Here is a 22,320-nt window from a genome sequence, read left to right as displayed (position 1 = left end):
CAATGCTTTGTTATTGAAATTCTCAGTGTGACAGTACATGGAGTGATGTGAAGATTTTCACAGAAATAGTGACCAAAAGAAAAGCTGTCAAGTACCAATGTGACAAAGTCACAGAAACTTTACAGTACCAAACCTCTACTTCACTTGGCTACTTTAAACACTCAAACACGAAAGACTAGATTCAGCTAAGGTGCAGCTGTAGTGTTTGTATGTCCTCAGGTTAGAGCATTTATCAATCCCCAAAGGCGACAAAAAGTCTGAATCGGTATCTATTGTAATTGACCTTCACCAAGCAGCTACACTGTCCCAGTTGTGAAGTTTTAGCATCCCTTGAAATTAGAATAGCCAATTACAATAAACCAAGGACTGTACCTCTGCATACATCATGTAGCCAATTAAAATGCGTTTTATTTCAACCTGGCTTCAATTTAATTGTAATATAGCAGAAACTCATTGATTGGGCTTTTTATTTATTCATTTATTTATTTACAGCTTAGTGGAACGTGATTTGCCAGCCTCGTTTCCTGTAAACTGATTTTACTCCCGTATTTTGGTTTGTTGCATCAGTTCAATCTAATTAAAACAGAAAGAATTGATAATGAGTTACAGCGACGCTGCGTCTGTTGTGGTATGTTGATTTCTAGGCATGGACTGTGGATGCAGCTAAACTGCCTGCTACGCAGCGAAAGCGCTTGGTCACTGTTTCTGTATCAAGCAAAGAGAAACTTTCCCGATCTCTGTCACACACGCACACCACAAACATGCCGACCCTAGTCAAGATTATTGTGGCTTTCGTACCGTTTCTCCTTTTCTCGGGTTCTTCACAGTGTAAGTAAACAAAATGCGCATGTGTATTTTACCTTTTTTTCATGATGGTTTCGTCACACCGTTTAGCAAACTTAAATACATTATTTTGTTTTTGAAGTGGGAAGCTACGTTGTAACGACATTTTTCAACACGCATTACTTGCTGATATTATTTTATTTTTTATTTTATTTATTTCTTTTTTTGTAGTTGCATTGTCTCCGAAAGAAGCTTCCCAGTTTCTCCGGAGACAGAGACGGGCATATCAGGTTTTTGAGGAGACAAAACAGGGCCATTTGGAGAGAGAATGTGTGGAAGAGCAGTGCAGCCGGGAAGAGGCCAGGGAGGTGTTCGAGAATAACCCAGAGACTGTAAGGATGTATTATTTTATTTTTCTCTGTCATTGTAATTAAAGTTTTTTTTTTTGTTTTTGTTTTCCCATTTACGTTGGCTTGTTGTCATTTGACAGGCCAACGCCATCACTTAATAAAAGAGGAATTACATTTCCAAAGGTTATTAATTCAAAGTATACAGACTGGTGATTAGTTTTGCACCATTATCTGCATTTAGTTTTATTCCTAGTCCTAACCAAAACAAACCTCCCATTTTAAGCGTTAAATTATTTCTATGAAATATTAATTGGTTAGCATCTGCCCACACACATGCAGCTACCAAGCAGTTACTGTCAGTGATTTTTAAAAAATACATATTTTATTTATTATTTTTGCGAGTTTTTGATTGGGTGTCGAGCTTGAAATGATATTGAATCATATGTTTTTGTTTTTTTTTCCTTTCTCCTACAGTATACCAGCGTATTAAACTGTAATGATGTAACACACACACACACACACACATAGATTAATATATATAATATATATATATATATATATATATATATTATATATATATATATATATATATATATATATATATATTAACTGTTCTGCTTTTGCTGGAGGTTAGGTGCAGGTGACCTTCAGACGGCCGTTGTATGTATACAATCCTCTTTTTTTATTTTTTTAAATCTGAGCGATCCAAGGTGACATTATACATTTAGGGTTGGCCACAGAGATGTTACACTTTCCTGCCATGCATATTTTGGTTTATTTTATGGTCAGACAGTTGATGTTTTCCATATCTGCACTGTATGATACTAGCTAGTGCAGGTGTGTGTCTGTCTAAAACTGGGACATAAAGAAAGACACGTACCTACAGAGACATTTCAGAACTCTTAGTTATGTTTAATCTGTTTATATACTGGTTACATTTTCCAACCAGGTTTCGACCCTCACATACAGTAACACCCAGCAAACATTTGACATTTAATGAGTAACACTTCAGTGTTTTTTAAAATTAGATTTCACCATGTTCCAATTTCAAAAATTACCATATATATATATATATATATATATATATATATATATATATATATATATATATATATATATATGTATGTATATATATATATATATATATATATATATATATATATATATATATATATATATATATATATATATATATATATATATATATATAGTGTATATATATATATATATATATATATATATATATATATATATATATATATATATATATAAATATATATATATGCGCTGTATTAACGTGCAGGGCTGATGTTTGCACTGGACCCTGTTCTGAGATTTCTATTAGTTTAAACATCGTTTAACCCCCAATCGGAGCCCCGTTGATAGTCAACAAAGTTGGGTGAAAAGACTCCGTTCTCAGCAAGCTGTGCGGCTAAGGTCACATTCATTTGTTTACAAAACTGAAAGGTCAGACGCTATTGCTTTGCTTTCCGGTAATCTAACAATTCTAGAGCTTTACCCCCCCCCCCCCCCCCCCCCCCCACAAAAATAAATAAATAAACGCACAATTAAATATTTACACCCATTCACCACTTCATTGGTCAGTGTTATGATTGGCAGCCAATGCGGGTCGGCTGAATTGACATGGAATCACAGTATCAAGGGAGCAGGATTTTTCAACCTGGGCTGAGTGGTGCATGGCAATGAGGTATTAGGGACCAGGGCAGGCCAGCTCCTTCAAAAGTCAGCAGATAATTTTTTTTTTCATTGTCAACATGCTTGCAACCTTTTATACTTAAAAATGGAAACTCAGTTTCAAAGCTTTTTCCAAAATGCCCGTCCTAGTGCAATGGGGTTTGAGGTGTAAAGTCACTGCTGAGGGAAAAAACAAAACAAAAAAAAAACATAAGAACAAATGCTCTGGATTTTCTGTTCTGCACCACATCATGGCTCGTTATTGCTGTGTTACCTGTTTGACAGTGTGGGTAATAATCCTTACAATATCAGTGCACTAGAGCAGACATTTTGACAAGAGCTTTGAAACAGACTTTAAAGTTATAACCCTAAAAAGCTATTAGGATGTTAACAATAAAAAGAAAAACAAAGGTATGTTATTTAAATGTGGGGACGTGTAACGCTATATTTTTTGGAACCTTGCTAATTACTCTTTAATTACCGGACCCTCCAAACCACAGAGTAAATGGTTTTATTCTGTCTCCGCTTAATATTGAATGGTAAATTGAAGAATTGATAAAGGCAAACTGAGAAAAATGTTTGACAACAGGGTGGTCATTTCATCCTCGGTTACAGAATGTTCACACGGATGACTGTTTCTAATGCAATGGATAAACGATTACAGCCAACAAACTAATAGTGTTTTCTTGTTTTTTTCTGCAGGATTATTTTTACCCAAAGTATTTAGGTAAGTTTTGTATTAATTTGTCAGTGCAATAGACAAACTGTAAACTGTGAAATCAGATTGTTTTCATTAATTTTATTATAATGACTAGCAATAGAGCACATTTAATCTGTGTTTACATATAAGGATATCATGTAATACCCTCCAGATTTCTGCAAGAAGACATTTTGGGGGAATAGTGAAATTATGTATCATTGATTCCCTATATGTCTGACAATGTACTATCTTTTTTTTTTTATTTGTATTTCATTTTTTTTACATTTTCATCCCGGTGAAGATTGCATTCAGAAATTTGGACAACCGCAAAACCGGAATCCTGATCTCGTCACTTGTGTGCACAGTAAGTAGCGGCGGTTTTATAATCAACCTGCTTCTGCTAACAGTTACACAGTACCTTCATCCAGCAACAATGCTGCTGTTACAAATATAAAGAATAATTCAGCTATTATATAAAGAATAATTCAGTGTGTTTTTAAACTATTAAGGTTAATTAATGTTCAGTAAACATTGAAAGTACTTATGCATATCCCCTGCAACAGGGGTACAATGGAGATCCACTAGGTAACACTTGCATTCTTAGTTGTATCTGAAGAACTGCTCGTTCGATTGTGATGAGGCCAGTCTAACTTACAGGGACATGCTTCTTGTACTAGCTTCCAAGTTGTTGTGCTGTTTCTGCATTTACATACAATTAAATCTACTGCATGCTAGCAAATGAAAAATGAATTTAAAGAAGCCAATCACAAGTATATTTAAAAATACAATTGGCTGGTACAAAAACACAGTGGCTTGAATGTTCAGCATCCAAAATGTTTAAACCTTATATTGCTTCCCTAGTGACTAAACAAAATACAACCTTGCATATCACTTTTTTCATAATTAAGCATTCAGATTACAACTGATTACAAGGGTAATCAGTGTGAAATCCTGTTCACACTAGCACAGTAATGTGTATGCACTATTGAGCTGTGCGGCTTGTGAATCGCTGTTTCCTGCCATGTCCATACATTGAAAATTTAAAAATCCCTTTACAGATTTTCAATATCTGTCTTTATTATTCAGGTATCTCAACCTCTTGTGTTCGCTTTCTTGCATTTGCTTATGAAACCCAGAATCCTCTTCCTCAGCTGTTAACAATCCAAGTAGCACAGCACTAGCAGCTGTCAAACTCATTCTGTTGCCTGTGTTTTCCATTAGAGCCAAAAACTGCCATATGTTTCAGTACATCAAAAATATCAAGTTTGCAAAAACAACTCGTTGCATAACAGTGCACAAGTTGGGGCTAGTTTGTGAAGTATGTGTGCTAGTCAGCTTTATAAGAGTCAGTACAGTATTTGGCACTTGAATTGCAGTAGGAATCCGTTTTGATTCAGGAATGTTTATCATGTTTATTGTACTGGGCTTGTGTTTTGCGTTCCTGTCAACAGTAATTGATTATCTTGTTTCCTCACTGGTTCCTGTAATTTTTTTGTTTTGTTTTGTTTTTTTCCTTCATTTATTGTTTGGTCAAGAAAATGATTTGTATCTTGAATGAATTCCAAGAAACAGTGGAAGTGATTATATAATCATGGGAAGTATGTTTTAGACAGTTACGTTTTGCATGTTAAGGTGGTCACAACCATGTGTTTACATTACAGACATTATAAAATTAAGAGAACACAATTTTGTCTGTAAAATGCAAACTGTTCCAATTGCATGTGAAAGTATTTGGGTCAGAGTTTGCGCCAGAAATGAAGCGAAGTGATATCCAAGAAGTTTCAAGGCTGCATGCTTCAATGACTCAATAGACTAATTGACTTAATGGCCAGTTCACTTCATGAAATGTTATAAATAAAAAATGACATTCTTGTATGTAGCCACATTGTTTTGGTATGGCACTCACGTTACACTAAGATATCCTTTTATTTTCTTCGTAGAATGCTCTAACATCCAGTTTTAACTAATGGATCAACATCATTTGCACTTTTTTCTGTTCTATGTTGCTTGTTATCAGACCCAGCTCCAATACACTCTTCTGTTGTGTTTAATTTTTCAGATATTCCTGATCAGTGTTCTCCTTCACCATGCAATCCAGATGGGACTGTAAGATGTGAAGACAAACAGGGAGCCTTTACTTGTCATTGCTTCCCAGGTTGGACAGGGGATCGATGTCAAAAAGGTACAGCCTTGGGCAGTTTTGAAAGTATGTGCCTAATAAGCCCTTTCTGATGTAAAAGAAATACTCCATGAGTAAGTAGCCTTGAAAATAAACTTGGTACAAGTGCAAAGTATCTGTTATCTAAACGAATGGCTTCTTGTTTTTTAGAATCACATTGAATATTGTTTTCTGTTTAAGACGTGATGTTCTGGTGACATTTTTAAGTAAAGAAGCACTCATGTGGCCTCCATAAAGCTCTCAAAAGTATCTTGCTAAGTACAGTTGGTATGCAGGAGTGTAACCATTAACCTGTCTCCCTGCAACACTCTGCCCCAAGTAGATGCAACAAATGCCAAATTTGTTCCTCTGTATTTGGTATTTCTTACCGATACTGATGTATTGTTTACATCCACTTGGGGCAGAGTGTTGCAGGGGGACAAGTGTAATGGTTACACACTTGGGTACCAGCTGTACTTGTTTTAAGAGCTTCCCTGATGCTCCAGGAGTGCTTTAAACTTCAGAGTTTTAAAAAGTTGCCAGGATGTGATGGCTGAAACAGAAAACAACACACAAAGTGATTTTAAACAAGAAGACAAAGAACACATGAGTTAACTGTTTAGACTATCGGATTTAGAATTGTAATTTGTGTGTGGTTTTTTTTTTTTTTTTTTTTTTTACACAAGTTATCTATTAACATTTGGGGTGGGGGGTGCGGGGAAGTGTGTGTTCAAGCAAGAGCCCACTGCCTTCTGTACTACAGGTCAACCCTCTAACCACTGAGCCGACAAGTTACATTAAATAACTGCTTAAAACCTCTTACGAGAAAACAAAGTATAAGCTGTTTTAAGCTAGTCTTGTATGTCTAAAGCATTCGGTTTGGAGAGGAAAGGGGGCACGCATGCTTTAATTCCAGCAGGGGTTTCAGATCCCAAAACTTGGACTTCTCTTCAGATGTTTTCAGTGCAATGTTAATCAACTCATCAGCACATCCAAAAGAACACAGTTTTCCCACTACACACTACACAACTTTTAGTTCTGACCAGTGTATTTTATACATAATCTCATACTGTTTAAAATGCTGCTAGAAATATCCAGAAATCTCTTAAAACAGAATAATTCCTCTGTGTAGATTTTGATGCAATTCAGAAAAAATCCATTAATTTATTTTGTGATTGCTTTTCATGGTCTCTCTTATTAGATATAAATGAATGTGATAAGACAAATGGAGGCTGCAATCACATTTGTTCAAACAAGTTGGGAGGTTATGCTTGCTCATGCCGTTCTGGATATAACCTTGCTGATAAGCACACTTGTACTGGTGAGTACAGCATGTCCATGCTTCTGTTCATTTGTGACAAATGCAGTTTCAACACACTTGCATACAATGAAAAGATAAGAATTATTCTGACCTGACAAAAAGCTGAATTAAATTTTGAAAAGTTAAGAGCTGATTAACCTCAGCTGCCTGGAAAACCATTTATACTGTTGTGATGAAACTTGGTACAGATATTCTTTAATACACATTGTTGAGGGTCAGGATCTGGGAATCTATGGAAGAATCTGTCCAGCCATCCATCCATGCATGAACATAGGGTGGATGTTTGAGTTGTTCATGATACTATACAACATAAGACTTGCAGAACTGCAGTATAAGTTTATTCAATGCCATGCCAAAAATAAAAACATATGAAAACATCTGAAAATTCAACTTTGTCTTATGCCTTCGCCATTGCTTGCATGTTACTGTGTATTTATTTTGTTCATTTTTCCATTACTGAGCACATCTTTACAATCACTGTCATTCTCATTTCTAACCCTTCCAGTGTTTTTGTTTTGCCCAATATTTTGCTAAAATCCCTTTTATAAAGTGACCTAAAATACAAAACATTCCAAACTAATTGCTTTTACCATGATGATCACTGATGCTGCTGCAAAACTGGTTGATTTTATTGAAGAACGTAAACAAAAACTGAGAGCTAACTTAAATGCCAAATGTTTCTTTGTATTTTTTTTCTGAAAAAATTAACAAGCAAGAACAAGTCTGTAGCATTTGATTCCCAGTGTCTTGTTTTCAGACTCGTGCTGTGTATGTTGGAATGTAAATGTTAACATGCCCAGTCAAGTACTGCTCTGTACTGTCCCACATGTCTACACTGCTGATGGAATGAACTTTGTGCCTTATTGCAATCATTTACAGTAATGGTTTCAGAAACCTATTAGAAGATAGGTCATCTGAAGGTTTTTTTTTTTATATTGGTAATATAGCATCTCAGGTGAAAACAGGTCATTAGAGTTTCAGTGTCGGAATTATAACTTTCTTTTAAAGTTTTGTTCAGAAATAAGGGTGTGTGGTATGTGATCGGTATGTCAAATTAACATAAAAGGGGACAACAAATGAATCCTGTAGACATCTATACATTGAAACCTACCAGTGAATTCCTTTTATTCAGATACCGACGAATGCACAGTGAGTCCAGATGTCTGCGGAACTGCCCAATGCCTAAATTCAATTGGGTCTTTTGAATGCCTTTGTGATGGAGGGTACGTCTACGATAACATTACAAAGTCCTGCCTTGGTAAGTATTTTCTTATTAAAAAGAAAACTATGTTAAGCCAGCATACTCTTACAAATACAGCTGACTCTAACAAAGGTCCTGAAGAATGATTGTGCTTTCTGTACAAGTACTCCTAAAGCTGCTTTGCATTCCTTTGAAAAAAGTAGAAGAAACAATCTAAGAGTGAAGCTCTAGCATGGGCAAGATCTAGCAGCTGAGGAATGTTGCAGCATACCGCGGTGATCGTGGGTTGCAACTTGAAGTGTAAAACCAATACTTTCTTGTTTCTTACAAGGTGACTTATGCTTTAGATTTTTTTTTATGGTGTGAAAATTGTAACATAAAAAATGGAAAATAGACACTTGGGTTACTTGTCAGCTGTGCATTTTCTTAACAGCACATGTGTTTTGTGGTTGTAGATGTTGACGAATGTGAATCAAAGCCATGTGCAGGGTTCTGTGTGAATACGCTAGGAAGTTATCAGTGCTACTGCAATGGGAGGAACGGAGTGAAACTAGCTGCAGATCTGACCAGCTGTGAGGTAATTTAACCCTTCCTGTCATCTAAAGGGCAACTGTATTTCTACAAAAAAACAACCTAGTGCCTCAGTTATCTGTATATAGCTTAGTTACTTTTTTATAAATTAAAAATGTTTGGTTTGCTTGAAACGTGTAGAAACCAGCAACAGAAAACAGAAAAGCTAATGGGTATCAAACTTAATCAAAACTTAAAAAAATTGAGTTAAAGCTGTGCATAAGTCCCAGTATGCTCATTAAAATGCTTCTAAGTTTCTAGGTCGTCTTAATAAAATGTAGAGATATACAGTGCTTGTGTGGGAGGACAGATTTGTTTCACTGGGTGTTGAAGTCTTGTGCAAATATGTACTGCGGTTTTGTGATAAGCTGCTTTTGACTGTTTGGAGGCCAAGCTGCCCTTTTCCTTTCTAGGAAGCATGTGTTACAAAAAGCTTTTACTGTTCATAGCTCAAGTATTATCTACCAAACCATGAATCCATACTTTTAAAAAATTATATATATATATATATATATATAATATATATATATATATATATATATATATATATATATATATATATATATATATATATAATTATAATTATAGGCTTTAGTACCACAAATACATGTCTCAAATACACAAATACATGGGTGGTTTCAAAAGAAATCTAAGCTGTGGCTTCCAGTATTGTTAAAGTACTACAGCAGTCTTTAATATTATACTGTCTTTGTTTGTGACACGTGTTAATATAATCACAGTATAATGAGGATGAAGTAAGCAGTTTGACAAAGTGTAATAAAGCATAGGGAAGCATTTTAAAGCACAATATGGTAACGGGAAAGCATGGTAAAAGTGCAAAATACTGTGGTAAACTTTTATAAGGGGGGGGGGGGTACAGTATAACTATTAAGATACAACTGAACCCAGTGAAGTCAGTGCTTTCTTTCTTTCTTTCTTTTCATAGAGCATTGAGCCTTGTGTCTCTCTTAACACACGGAGGAGTGTTAAATCGCTCTACCTGGGAAGGATGTTTAGTGGTGCTCCTGTGATACGGCTACGTTTTCGAAGAAAGCAGCACATTGGGTGAGAAACTGAGAAGACAATTTGTTTTGCTGAAATGGATTGTGAAACTTAACAGTGCAGCGATCTAAGCTTTGACAATATCAATGACTGAGTCAATTAAACCCTAACTGTGCATGCTTGACGTAACAATTATTATTCACACACTCTTCACATACATGTACAATACACTTCTCAGCTTTAATAAAGTTAAAAGGCTTTCCTCCAAATCATCACACAGTACTTTAACTGAATGCCTGCTTCTACTTGATTTGTGTACATAGAAGTGTAAAGTTTTTTTCAATGTGAAAGGGGCATATGTGGAACTATAAAGAAAACAAAGGTAAGTAGGTAATATGAACACTTTTAGGACCAAGAATTAGGAACAGAAGATCCATTAACATCACCTCTAGGAGAGACCTGAGTTTTCACACATTGTTATCTTTGATTTAGCACTCTGACTTTTTTAACCATACCTTCATGAGTAGCAGAGTAAATAATAAAAAAGGCCAAATGTTGTTCCAGTAGAGTTTGAATAGACAGACTTTATGTGGTTCATACTGCAAGAGGAAGGGTTTATGGTTTTCCACTGTCTCTGTTTACATTATAAACATGGCGCTACGCCTGTGGAGCCAGTTCCTTTTCCATAAAGAAAAACCTGACCCATGTGTTTCGTTTCATTTAGTTTCACAGCAGAATTTGACTTCAGGACGTTTGATTCAGAGGGCGTCATCTTCTTCACTGGTGGCCATCTGAACAGCTCTTGGATTGTGCTGGCAATCAACCAAGGCAAGCTGGAGCTGCAGCTGAAATACGGAGAGGTCAGGAGAGTGACCAGCAGCGGGCCACTTGTGAACAACGGGCTGTGGCACAGGGTAATTATCCACTCCGTTCAGTGCTATAAGAAAGCAGCAACACGCAGCACCATGGTGGTCAAATATGGTGCTCTTAAGCACGAGTGCAGTTAAACAGCCTAGGCCTGTGGATATGGGACCATATAGGAACACCCTGGAGTGTGTTAATGGGGTTATAAAATTGATTGGATATGTGATTATCCCAAAATGAATCACAAGTAATATCTGCTAAAATACATTTGTTACGTTGCAAATGAGAAGTGGTTTGCTGTTTTTTTTGTTTGTTGTGAATTTCAATGCAAGTTTGCACAAGCACAAGTTAAAGTTTTGCATTTGGCAACATACAGTACTATTATTGAGTTACTAATACTATTATTGGGTTTTCCAATGTGTGATTGATTGACACTTTCTTTTTTTTTAATCTTTCTCATTAGGTATCTGTTGAAGAACAGGGCAGGAGTTTAATTATTAAAATTAACAGAGAAGCAGTTATGAAGATTGCTGTAAATGGAGACCTCTTCTCTCTCAAAAAAGGGTTACATGAGCTCAATCTTACTGTGGGAGGAGTGCCTTTCAAAGGGGAAGAACTTGTTAACCCAGTAAGTGATTCTGTGCCTCTGGTGTTCTGAATTCCCCCAATGATGCCAGTCACTTGAATTTGTCAAGTTATCATGCATTGAGGTATACATTTCTGAAAATCATAAATTGTTGACTATCTTGGTGCTTCATTGTTAGTTTAATATCCTAAATTCCTTGAGGAACAGTACACATTTTGTTTAAATATTTAGTATAACTGGACCTGAATAAAACAAAAAGTTGTTGCTGCTGATGGAAGGATGAACGATAAAATGCATTTCTGCTGATAGTGTGTGGAGAAGCTGATAGGAAATGGATTCCCAGAATGAGCTGTTTTGATACTATACTGTTTTAATCCTCAAAGAATCCTTTACTCGCCTAATTGAAAAAACACTTTTCATTTTGTTAGCATGCAGCTGCTTTTTTATTTTATTTATTTTGACCTTATCTGATTAAACAACAGCAAATGTGAAGAAAGTGAATGAAGTGGCATCCGCATGAATTACTGTCTGCTTCTAATGAACTTTACAATAATCCAGTCAGCACTGTGAGCCAAGAGGTGTTAGTCATGCCAGATCAGACAAGCAGACACAATGGGCCACAATCTAAAAACATTTTTGCACCAAATCCAGCAGTTTGGTTGTTACAACTAAGAAAGAAACAACTTAAAACGACTTGCAAGCCCCTAAATTAAATGTTTTGTTAAAGGCTAATGACGATTTGGGGTAAAAAGCAATGTTTCTGTGTGATTTTGATTTTGTTATGAAGACGTAATACCTTAAATGTTATCCTATGGAAGGTTACAGAGTACGTGTTTTTCAAGTCACAGCGGTTCACTAGTAAAGCTGTTTTCGGTTTGTTTTTTGTAGTTAAATCCTCGCCTGGACGGCTGCATTAGAGACTGGTCGTGGCTGAATGGGGAAGACACTTCCATCCAGGAAACCATTAAGTTTAATGAGAAGATGCAGTGCTTCTCTGTCACAGGAAGTGGCTCATTCTACCCTGGGAATGGATTCGCACTGTTGAATGTTAGTTATAGTAAGTGTCTCAACTAAAGAAGCGTGTTTAAAAGGGAGAATGAGTGGTATAGTGTACTAAGTTAGTTAGTTTACAGTTTAAACACTACCAAAAATAGTGTATCATGAAACGCTGGCTTTAGATGGTGTGTAAGGATGATTTACTTCATATTCAATATTGAAAATATTTTTCATATACACACACATGTTTTACAAATGCAGTATTATTCATATACTGTTGCAGTGATTCAGAAATTTGTACTGCTCTTGTTGATACCTTACCGGACAGAAGAGCCTTTCAAACTGAGTTGCTGATGGCATTCACTTCTTTTGCAGTAGTCATTCCTGCTTGTAAATTGACCAACACTTGGGTGTAAAAATGATCACGTACACACATCACTTCCACTATGCCAGACTGGCATATGTATAGTAAGGCTGTATATTTCAGACAATAGATTAAACCTTTACATTAAACCTTTAAATGTTTTGTGTAGTTTACCTTATATATTTCCAATGCAAAAGTAGATTTGTTTTGCTATTTGTCATTTGTTTTTACCTTTGTATGTATTTGAAGTTTTTCACACATGGTGTTCAGTGTATCAGGGTACTTGAAATATTTACAGTCTCAATGTGCAAGTACTGTACCAATGTTTGGAACTGCAACTCTGGCTGTGTGATAGAAGAGTTTGGTAATAGTGCTAGTTCCTGTTTGCAGCAGCATGTACAAATCAGTAAGCAAGTACAGCTTTATTGAATTTGTTTAAATGTCTCTTGTGATTTTGTTTGTCTCAGGTGTTCCTGAAGGAGACTGGGCTGTGAATGTCTTAATCAATATCCGTCCATCAGCAAGTCCAGGTGTGCTGTTTGCTCTGGTCAGTGGGGAAGACGTCCCGCTGTCCCTCGCGCTCACGGACTACCATCCTGCAAAGAAAGTCAGAACGCAGGTAACCAGACCTCCTCACCCTCAGCATCAAACACGAAATATTGCTTGTTCAGTATTTTATTATACCTTGTTGTGCTTGTTTTCCAAAAACAACTACAAAGTAATGCGCTTTTGTGTAAATGGGCATTACTGATACATGTTTTGCAGTATATAAAATCTGCAAAACCATTTACAATTTGACAACAACTGCTATTCCACCAATTTAAAGTTTACATCACTCTTATTTAAATTGTATATTTCCTGTAAAAAAAAATGCTGATAATCCAAAAAATAACACAGAATCCAAGGACGTGTATAAACAATTGATTTGTTACATACCTGTTTTGAAATATTAACAGACAGTTCACTTTGTGGGGGGAAAAAAGTAAGCTACAGTGTTTAAATGCAGTAAAACAAAATCAGTGTTTGTAGAGGGAGATTTTCTTTCTCTTTTTTGTAAGTGTTTTTTTTAGTGCTGTTAATTGTTTTGTGTTTTGTTTGTTTTTTAAACAACTTATCCTAGCATACTTCACAATAGCCAACACAAGGTAGTCATTTTGAAATCTAAACACATTAATTATTACTAGTTATTATTCATTCATACAGAATGAGTAAAGAGCAGCAAAATAACTGCCAAGAACATCCTATAATAATCATGAACTGTTTTTCATTCACAAAAAAATAAAATATAGAGTAACTTACAGCCTTTTGATCCTAAAATTCTGTAACTGGATTTCACTCTATACACGAATGTTGTCTGCTTCGTAAAGGAAAACAAATATTAGTGCAATTATATTTTAAATGCTTAAAATACAGCAATGTGCATCCAAAAACTATTATTTACTAGGCCTATTAAAAAAAAAAAATGTTACTACAATTGATAAAGTTTCAAAACAATTCCCTCTGACTGTTTAACAGTGCTTTCATTTGGAAAAAATGCAGCTTTGTGATTGGCAGATTTTATTTCCCTACTTATGGAAACCTGACTGATGGCACGCCTCTTTTGAAACCTGACTGATGGCACGCCTCTTTTGAAACCTGACTGATGGCACGCCTCTTTTGAAACCTGACTGATGGCACGCCTCTTTTGAAACCTGACTGATGGCACGCCTCTTTTGAAACCTGACTGATGGCACGCCTCTTTTGAAACCTGACTGATGGCACGCCTCTTTTGAAACCTGACTGATGGCACGCCTCTTTTGAAACCTGACTGATGGCACGCCTCTCTTGAAACCTGACTGATGGCACGCCTCTCTTGAAACCTGACTGATGGCACGCCTCTCTTGAAACCTGACTGATGGCACGCCTCTCTTGAAACCTGACTGATGGCACGCCTCTTTTGAAACCTGACTGATGGCACGCCTCTCTTGAAACCTGACTGATGGCACGCCTCTTTTGAAACCTGACTGATGGCACGCCTCTTCTGAAACCTGACTGATGGCACGCCTCTTCTGAAAGTGTTGCAACCACCCAATGCTTGCTTTAAAATCAGGTGGACCTCCTAACTCCCTGATAAATTTATCTGCCTGTGCTCGCAATGTTGTGCCAAAGATCGGGACTCCCTGTTGACTTTCCTGCACGAACCAAGTGAATAAAGCATTGTCTAATTCAGTGTCTTTAGCACAGTGCATTTATTTCCTTGAGCAGCCCTCTTTTGGAGTCAGTTTGATCAAGAAAACCTCTTGGTTTTTCTTCCTCTTTCAGCCAGCCACACAATGTAGATTCTGAAACATTTATATGTTTAGAAACTGCTGCTTGAGTTTAACCTTTTCTCACTCTGTCCACCGCATCAAGTTTCATTTTAACAGAGATCGACTTTCATTTTTTGCGGTCTGCCATGTTTCTTACAGTTTAGTTGGAATGTTCACCAGACGTTTGTGAGTCAAATTGCCTTATGGGGGAAGTGGGAGCCACGACCTTACTGTGTTGTAATCGATTCCGTACTATAACAGGGTGCGTTATAACGGGTGAGCACTGCATGTAATATTTAGTTGTCCTACCCTTACTTTCATTAATTTTAGCTGTAGCCTTAAAGGGTTGTGTCATAGTTGAATGAAACGATATATTCAGGAGAATCTACCAATTGGATGTGCATTTTCAGACATGATACATTGAGGACAAGACATTGAGGTGAAGACAGAAATTACTGAGATCCTCTTTAGGGCTGTGGCTATATTACAGTGATTAACGGGGCACTTTATCTGCATGCATCTCCATTGTGAGTAATTGTGGTGAAGAGAGGATCATATGGCCTTGAGGCGAGTTCTTTAACCCCCTTCTCCTTTGTTCAGCATGTGGTGCTGGCGGTGGGTGCTGTAATTGTGTCCAGTGTTGGGGTGGCAGTGTGCGACGCTGACACCCACTCAGTCAGCATCACAGTCAGGAAGGACCTGATATCCCTGGAGGTGGATGGGATGGCAGGGCAGAGCGAATTCAACTCGCCCGAGCTGGAGCAGCACATCACAAACCTGGGCACAGATCTACAAGGATCTGTCAACACTTATTTAGGAGGTGTTCCAGGTAACCAGGAAACAATATTATCAGTATTTGAATGTATTTAGCAACTGTTTTATTTATTGAATTAAGGTTGGGCCTAAAGGTTACACCTTTGGCCTGATGCATAAAACACCTTGGGCCAGATCATCAAGGTTTTTGCAACAAAGTTCAACGGTTGGTTTCATAGACCCTGATTGGGACTAATTTTGGATGACCTTACCTTAAATAACATTAGATAGTCCAGGATTAGAGCTAATCAGGTTCTGTGGAACCAGTCACTAATGTTACTAGTGACAAATAACAGCATTCTGCGTAAAATACTTCTGATTTTGTTTATTTCTTGCTTTGTAACATTGAGTTTCACTTTACTTTCTCAAAGTACGATGCAAAAAGCATTTTGCTGTATATTCTTAAAAAAAAAAAAAAAAAGTCTGTATCCTTAGGTAGTGCCCTATGAAATCTGCTTTGCAGAGAACACGGACGGAATTGCGGAATTCACAGGAAAAAAAAGGAATTGGGCACCCGAGGACATTTACCACAATTGGTAACAAATCTTGGTTATAAATTACTAATCTATATATAATATATATATATATATATATATATATATATATATATATATATATATATATAAATGACATTGTTTATATGACAAGATGCTTCAAGAAACCCATGTCATGGGAATGCATGAAAAAACCTCTCTGCCACTGTTCACGACTGTGATTTTAACTGTAGAAAATGCTGCCTCTTGTGCCACTTCACTTGCAGGCTACCGTTATCGCTTGGGCAGTACTTCATTTGTAAATAAAGGGGTGCCGGGGCGCAAGCAGTGACAATAATATAGACCTTAAAAAGTATTGTACGTACTGGTGTTAGATGTTTACAATCACGTATTCTACATCATATACAAAATAGTAGTATGTGCAGAGAAATTAATTAAAGGCAACTGCAGGACAAATAATTAAAGAAAAAAAAAAGCCTGTATACATGTATTGTTATGGTTTTGCATTCATGGTTTAAAAATCAAACAAAAGGCATTCAGAGGACTCCAGAAGGATGACATTGATTTAAAAAAAAAAAAAAAAAAAAGTAAAATACACACCCCTACATGAACATTGGTTTGACCCACGGTCTGCACAATTATCGTCGATGTGTATGCAATAGAAGCTGCTGGTCGATTACAAAAATGATTAATTAAACTTAGGCTAGGTAATTATCTTAGTATGTTTTTATTCTCTATTAATTAAATCATGTTAATTGAAAAAAGGCAAGAGAGAACCAGATCGTTATCATTTTTGTTTTGGTTTAATATGTAGCAGGCTAATGTTCCTATTGAAGTAGGCTACAATATTTTTTTTCATTAAAGTTGTTCTTTGTTGAAATTAAGGAAGCTTATTTATGTTTAAAAAATGACAATGGAGTTGCAGCCAGTGTCATCTTACTTAGGCACTCAAGATGAAATTGTAAAGTAATTTAAAGTAGGCTACAAACGTGGCAATGGACTGGCTCTTTAGCGTGCAGGCAAGAACTTACAGACTTAATACAGCTGTGTTGAATTTTAAAAGTTTTTATTAAATTAGAATAAATCAAAAATATTTAGGCTTTTATTTACATTGTCATTAATTATGAATAAAACATGAAATCTATTTTGAAATGTTATAGTTCAGCAGGTGTTGAAAAGAAAAACTACAAAAAACCCTACATTTTGATATTTTTTTTGAAATGTACAATGTTCCTAGTTTGTTTCTGTTACATTGTGCCAATTCGTACCCTTTTTTCTGAAAGCACTTTGATTAAAACCAGTTAGGTTTTTTTTTTGTCATTTTTGCGTGCATTTCTAGCTTTGTCATTGCTATCAATGTATCAAACACTTGTGGTTATAACAAAACTAACAAATTACAGATTTTTGTAACTGAAAAATCCAAAAATCAGGAAACAAATAAATCAGAACGTTCAAATTAATAAAACGGATTTCATAGTGCCCTACTTTAGTGCATTTTTAAATATAAATTGACTTCATTCCTGAACCATACACGAGTAATGTGGTTTTAACAACAGCAGATCATAATGACACTGCCCTTAACTCCCTGTGCTGTTTACCCTTGTGTGTGATTTAGCAACCCACCTTATTAGCTTCACTAAAATGACACCTGATGTTTCAGCTAGTGATTTCAAGGCCAGTTCCTATCGCAAATTCTTTGTATAACCACAAGGGAATGCAAAAACTGTAGAGAATTCCAAGTAAAAATAGAATAATACTGATGCGGATCGTGCCTGTTCTGTTGGGCAGAGAACTGAGCATACTGTAGTTTGGAGTTTCAACATGAAGCAGACAGTGTCATACTTTACCATCAGTCGTAGATTGCACACACTTTTTTAACAATAGTTTAGACTTCCTTACACAAATGTATTAGTTGATACATGATTCACTATTACATTTTTTATTCCAGTTAACGGAAAGTGGAGCACATGTGAAAGAAATTTTATATTTTTGTAAACTGAGCGTGTACGTATTGAGGCTTCACTTCTCATGCCTATTCGCAGATATCGCAGTTGATGCTACCACAGTCCCAGTGAGGATTAAACGGCAGACAGGGCCATGCACGTCACAATTTAGGGGAAAACAAAAACAACAGTCCAAATAAAAATCATGAATTTTATATATAGAAAAATTGATGTTGAACCAGTGAGTGCGTACGTATTAAGGTTTCTCTTCTCATGTCTATTCACAGATGTCCCAGTTTTTTCTACCGCAGTCTCTGCATTCTACAGAGGCTGCATGGACGTGCACATCAATGGAAAAGAAGTGGACCTGGATGAAGCTGTCCTGAAGCACAGCGACATCCGATCACATTCCTGCCCTCCAGCTGAGAGTGGTCAAATCCTATAGAACCAAAGTCCTTTCCTTTTCTGAGAGTGCTTGTATTTCTTTATAGTTACCGGGTAATATTTTGCTTGCGTCACATCATGTACGTCTTCACTGGAGCAATGCACAGTGTCGTAGGAGCTACTGATATTTAAACATGCCATTTGCAAAAGGGTTTTTTTTTTGTTTGTTTGTTTGATTCTCTGTGCAGTGCATGTGTAATATAGGTGTAAATAAATCGGAATGCTTGACTGTAACTATTTTGGAATCATGCAGGTGAATATAGGGTACTGTGAGCACTAATACAGGTGATTCAAGGTTAGCAGTACAAGTTCAAACCAAGGACAATCCCTCAGCAGAGTTCTGATCAGTGGTTCCCTTCAGCAGTCCTCCAGTGCCACAAATGGCCCAAGTTTTTGTTTGAACCTGTTCCCTTTGTATGTGCCTATATGCATATGCCACATTGACATATGTATCTAGAAAACTGTTTATCTGATGATGATGAAATTGAAATATACCATAAGGTAGAAGTACTGTATGTATGTCACAATGTGTTTTTTTTAATTTATTTATATTTTAAATCTAGATAACCGCCTATCCAATTGTGATGAAACTCAGGATATTCTATCATTTTTACATACTGTGGATGTATTTCTCAGTGATCTACTTTTTATTGATACTGGCAGTGTAGCTCTGATTCTGCATGTGGTGATGGCAAACATCAGAAAGATTAGAAAGTGGTGAGAAAAGGGGGGGTTGAAGTGAAATGTGTAGCTGTGTACCGTATATGAGCTGTAAGGCACTAACCAGTTCACAGCTGGTACTGCAGGTTAGCACAACATCCTTGACTGGTGGAGGAGCTTTAGAAAACCACTGATACATGAAGATCAGATCTGAATTATCACTTTAACTAGCGGACTGCTGCCCAGAAATGTTCAGTAATACTGATGAACCACGATAAGTACAGTTATGGTAATATTTAGATGAGTTAGAATCAACATTTTGCCTGTGTTCAGCGATGTTCGCATGTGTGCTGTTTTTGAGTAAGCCAACTGTATCCATTACCTTTTTAGCTTCAAAATGTTCCTTCTGTTTTTTTTTTTTGTTTGGAGGTGTGTTTCATTTTTGTTTTTTTAATCATGTATATTTTTTCTGATCTATTTTGTGTTTTCTTACTGTAATAGTCCCTCTGTGTTTTTTGGTTATTGGGAAATGTATGTTTTAACTAGTATACAAGGTATTGAACATCATTTTTATCAAAAATAAAATAAGTTTTTTTTTTGTTGTTTCTTACAGGTGCTGGTACTTCAATTTTGATTTGGGAATTTCTCTTAGGAATTGCAATATTTATAGAATAGTTAGCTGTCACATTATTTTATGTGCACACACAGTGATCAGCAGGTGCCTCAGATGAGAACAGGTTTGTATTTGGATAATTACGAAAGCAGTGTAAGTGTGAGGCGATATTACTTGGGAGTGCAGATCTGCTATGATGCAAGGGTGCCAGTTTGTTAGTCAACATGTGCTGATTTATAAAATTGAGATCATGGGACACGCTGTATAATCCTTGCAATTATTTTACTTTAACTTTACTCTAAAAGCCTTTGGTTTGAATGTCATGGTTTGTCGCTGACATAAATATTTGAGGGACAAAACAGAAATAAATACTAATAACAATGTTTTTGTTCCTTTTCTATTCCTTGGACCCACATACATGATACCACTCTTCTGAAAGCATAACATTGCCTTGACTTCCCACATCCCAATACCTAGCCAACATCACAGTAAGTGAAATTAATCCCAAAGCATGCATAATCAACAGCAGCTGTTCTACAAAGCATGCATGCAGTACCCCTGTCTCCAACAGAGGGCTTTATTGGCTTTTTACAATTCCTACACAGCAATCTCCAAAAAGGGTCAGCCTTACTGACTGGGCTTCCGAGTATCATGATGTTTCTAACTTGAATTCTCTAGAGCCCCCCCAAAAGGGAAACATACATCTCAAAGACTAAGTATCTTCAAATGACCATCTTTCTGGTGCTTAAATCTGGGTTCAGGAGCTGGTCTTCAGTTCTAATTGCCTGCCATTGATATACTATAAAAAGTGCCTTTAAAAAAACAGCGCCACCTAGGAATCTGCCACTTTGGGTGAAGTCGTGTTGTTTGGCTGATCTAGTGAATATTACAGAAGCCACTAGGACAGAAGAGTAGCACTTTAACACAGACTTAAGGACCACTCAGAACTATTACACACATCATAAAGGTATAGGGACAGTAATAAACTGAATTTTGATGTTGCTTACTAACTCTGTAAGACAAACAATCTTTAGATTTTAAAACACGGGTTTTGCAAGAATCTGAGGATTTCATTTAATTTTCATGAGCTATTTTTTTATTACAACAGTTCACAAAACAAACTTTAAAACATATGTGACAATGATATATGCCCATGTTGTGTACAAATAAACTAACTGTATGCAAGTTGGATATGGTATAGATATAAATAAACAACATAAATGAATATATTAATATTGCCTCCTTGTATATTTTGTTTGGTTGTTGAAGACAATACATTTTGATACTCTGAGGTCTCTTCAACTGAACTAAACAGTGGTATACCCAAAAGCCACCACTGCTAATAATCTGGACTGCTCATAACAAAAAAACAAAACCAAGCATTCAATACAGTCACTGAGATACTAATACCTATTTAAAAAGGGCCTGATTCTGTAATCTAAACAGTGGATGTTACCAGATCTCTTGAGAAAACCCCCTACATGTTTACAAAATGAGATTAAAATGAACACATGATTGGCGGCATGCAGACTTCACAGTAATTTAAAGTAAAGAAACTTGTTTGCCTTAAAATCCACATTACAAACAGCAGGCTGGAATGGTCTTGTCTGCTCACAGTGCACGAGAAGTGGAGTGATCACTGCACGCAGTCGCTGTGTGTTCTTAGTAGCACGTGATGTTCTACTGGTCTTCACAGAGACATTGAAGCATGTTCTCAGGAAGCATACGGTGGTGGTTTATCTCCAGGGTTGTAGGGGGGTGTGTACAAAGACGGAGCGTTGGGAGAAAGCATGTAGCTGGTGGAGGCCTGGGAGGGGGTCTGACTGTCATCAGGCAGAGGGGTGTCAGTTGAAGATGGTGCTTGGAAACTGCTGTGATGCTGCAACAGTAAAAACAGGCAATAGTTGTATAATATAGAAAGGCAAATTGTACACAGTTCAGCATTCATTGTTACTTTAGGTAGCTGTCAAGTGAGTCAAAACTATTTTCCCAAAACATTTAATTCACTGGTGTCCAATGAAGACCTAAGGGTACTTCCTGACAGTAAATGAGCGACACTTGGGTCTTCATTAGTTTGGACGCCTACTATTGCTATAGTAGCTTGGACACACTTTAGAGCAAAGCCTACAAGATGCTGGAAGAACTCCTGAAATATCCAGACTATTGATGTTGTAAATCCTCAGAGGGGTTCATTTCTTTCCTGATGGGTCATATCAAGTCAACAAGTCTGAGCACAAGTGGGACAGTGAATATTTAGTACAACTAAGAACATGAATGCAGGTCTTACAATTCACACAGTATGTCACAATTTTGAGTTTTGCACAGAGAATAATAATAATAATAATAATAATAAATAATAATAATAATAATAATAATAATACCGGTCCGACTGTAAGTAATCTAATTTATCATAATCTTGGGAAACATGGAGGGCAATTGTCTCTGTCCATCAGACTGCCTGCCTGTGTCTCACAG

At 36.5% G+C, this 22,320-nt stretch overlaps 2 protein-coding genes and 1 long non-coding RNA gene across 4 annotated transcripts in view; 1 reads left to right on the top strand and 2 right to left on the bottom strand.

The window, feature by feature from the left end:
- Nucleotides 1-517: 517 nt before the first annotated feature.
- On the top strand, nt 518-20,228 carry LOC121320886 (growth arrest-specific protein 6-like). The gene is made up of 15 exons (XM_041259647.1): nt 518-828; nt 1,015-1,175; nt 3,531-3,555; nt 3,830-3,892; nt 5,588-5,710; nt 6,888-7,007; nt 8,140-8,265; nt 8,664-8,785; nt 9,725-9,843; nt 10,505-10,694; nt 11,108-11,272; nt 12,119-12,287; nt 13,058-13,209; nt 15,479-15,707; nt 18,416-20,228. The coding sequence occupies exons 1-15, from the start codon at nt 762-764 to the stop codon at nt 18,571-18,573; spliced, it is 1,989 nt and encodes a 662-aa protein (XP_041115581.1). The 5' UTR covers nt 518-761; the 3' UTR covers nt 18,574-20,228.
- On the bottom strand, nt 14,165-15,472 carry LOC121320888. Its single transcript, XR_005950885.1, has 2 exons — nt 14,506-15,472; nt 14,165-14,197 (listed from the first exon to the last, which is right to left on the bottom strand). It is a non-coding gene; the product is annotated as an uncharacterized LOC121320888 (long non-coding RNA).
- Nucleotides 18,634-22,320, bottom strand: part of LOC121320887 (transmembrane protein 255B-like) — a 34,351-nt gene continuing 30,664 nt past the window's right edge. For both annotated transcript variants that reach the window (XM_041259648.1, XM_041259649.1), the window contains one exon: nt 18,634-21,724. In XM_041259648.1, the coding sequence (XP_041115582.1) occupies nt 21,560-21,724 (165 nt within the window). In that variant the 3' untranslated portion in view covers nt 18,634-21,559. The remainder of the gene's footprint in view (nt 21,725-22,320) is intronic.

Source organism: Polyodon spathula, chromosome 9 (genome assembly GCF_017654505.1).
Source record: "Polyodon spathula isolate WHYD16114869_AA chromosome 9, ASM1765450v1, whole genome shotgun sequence".
In the NCBI taxonomy this organism is placed as follows: Eukaryota; Metazoa; Chordata; class Actinopteri; order Acipenseriformes; family Polyodontidae; genus Polyodon; species Polyodon spathula.
This window is presented reverse-complemented; position numbering and strand designations above follow the sequence as displayed.

What these genes read in the sequence shown, in the direction of transcription:
- LOC121320886 (XM_041259647.1), top strand. Translation starts at nt 762, where the DNA reads ATGCCGACCCTAGTCAAGATTATTGTGGCTTTCGTACCGTTTCTCCTT. An exon ending in TTTTTACCCAAAGTATTTAG is followed by an intron (nt 3,556 to 3,829) that starts GTAAGTTTTGTA and finishes ATCCCGGTGAAG; the next exon opens with ATTGCATTCAGAAATTTGGA. An exon ending in CAAAGAAAGTCAGAACGCAG is followed by an intron (nt 13,210 to 15,478) that starts GTAACCAGACCT and finishes TCCTTTGTTCAG; the next exon opens with CATGTGGTGCTGGCGGTGGG.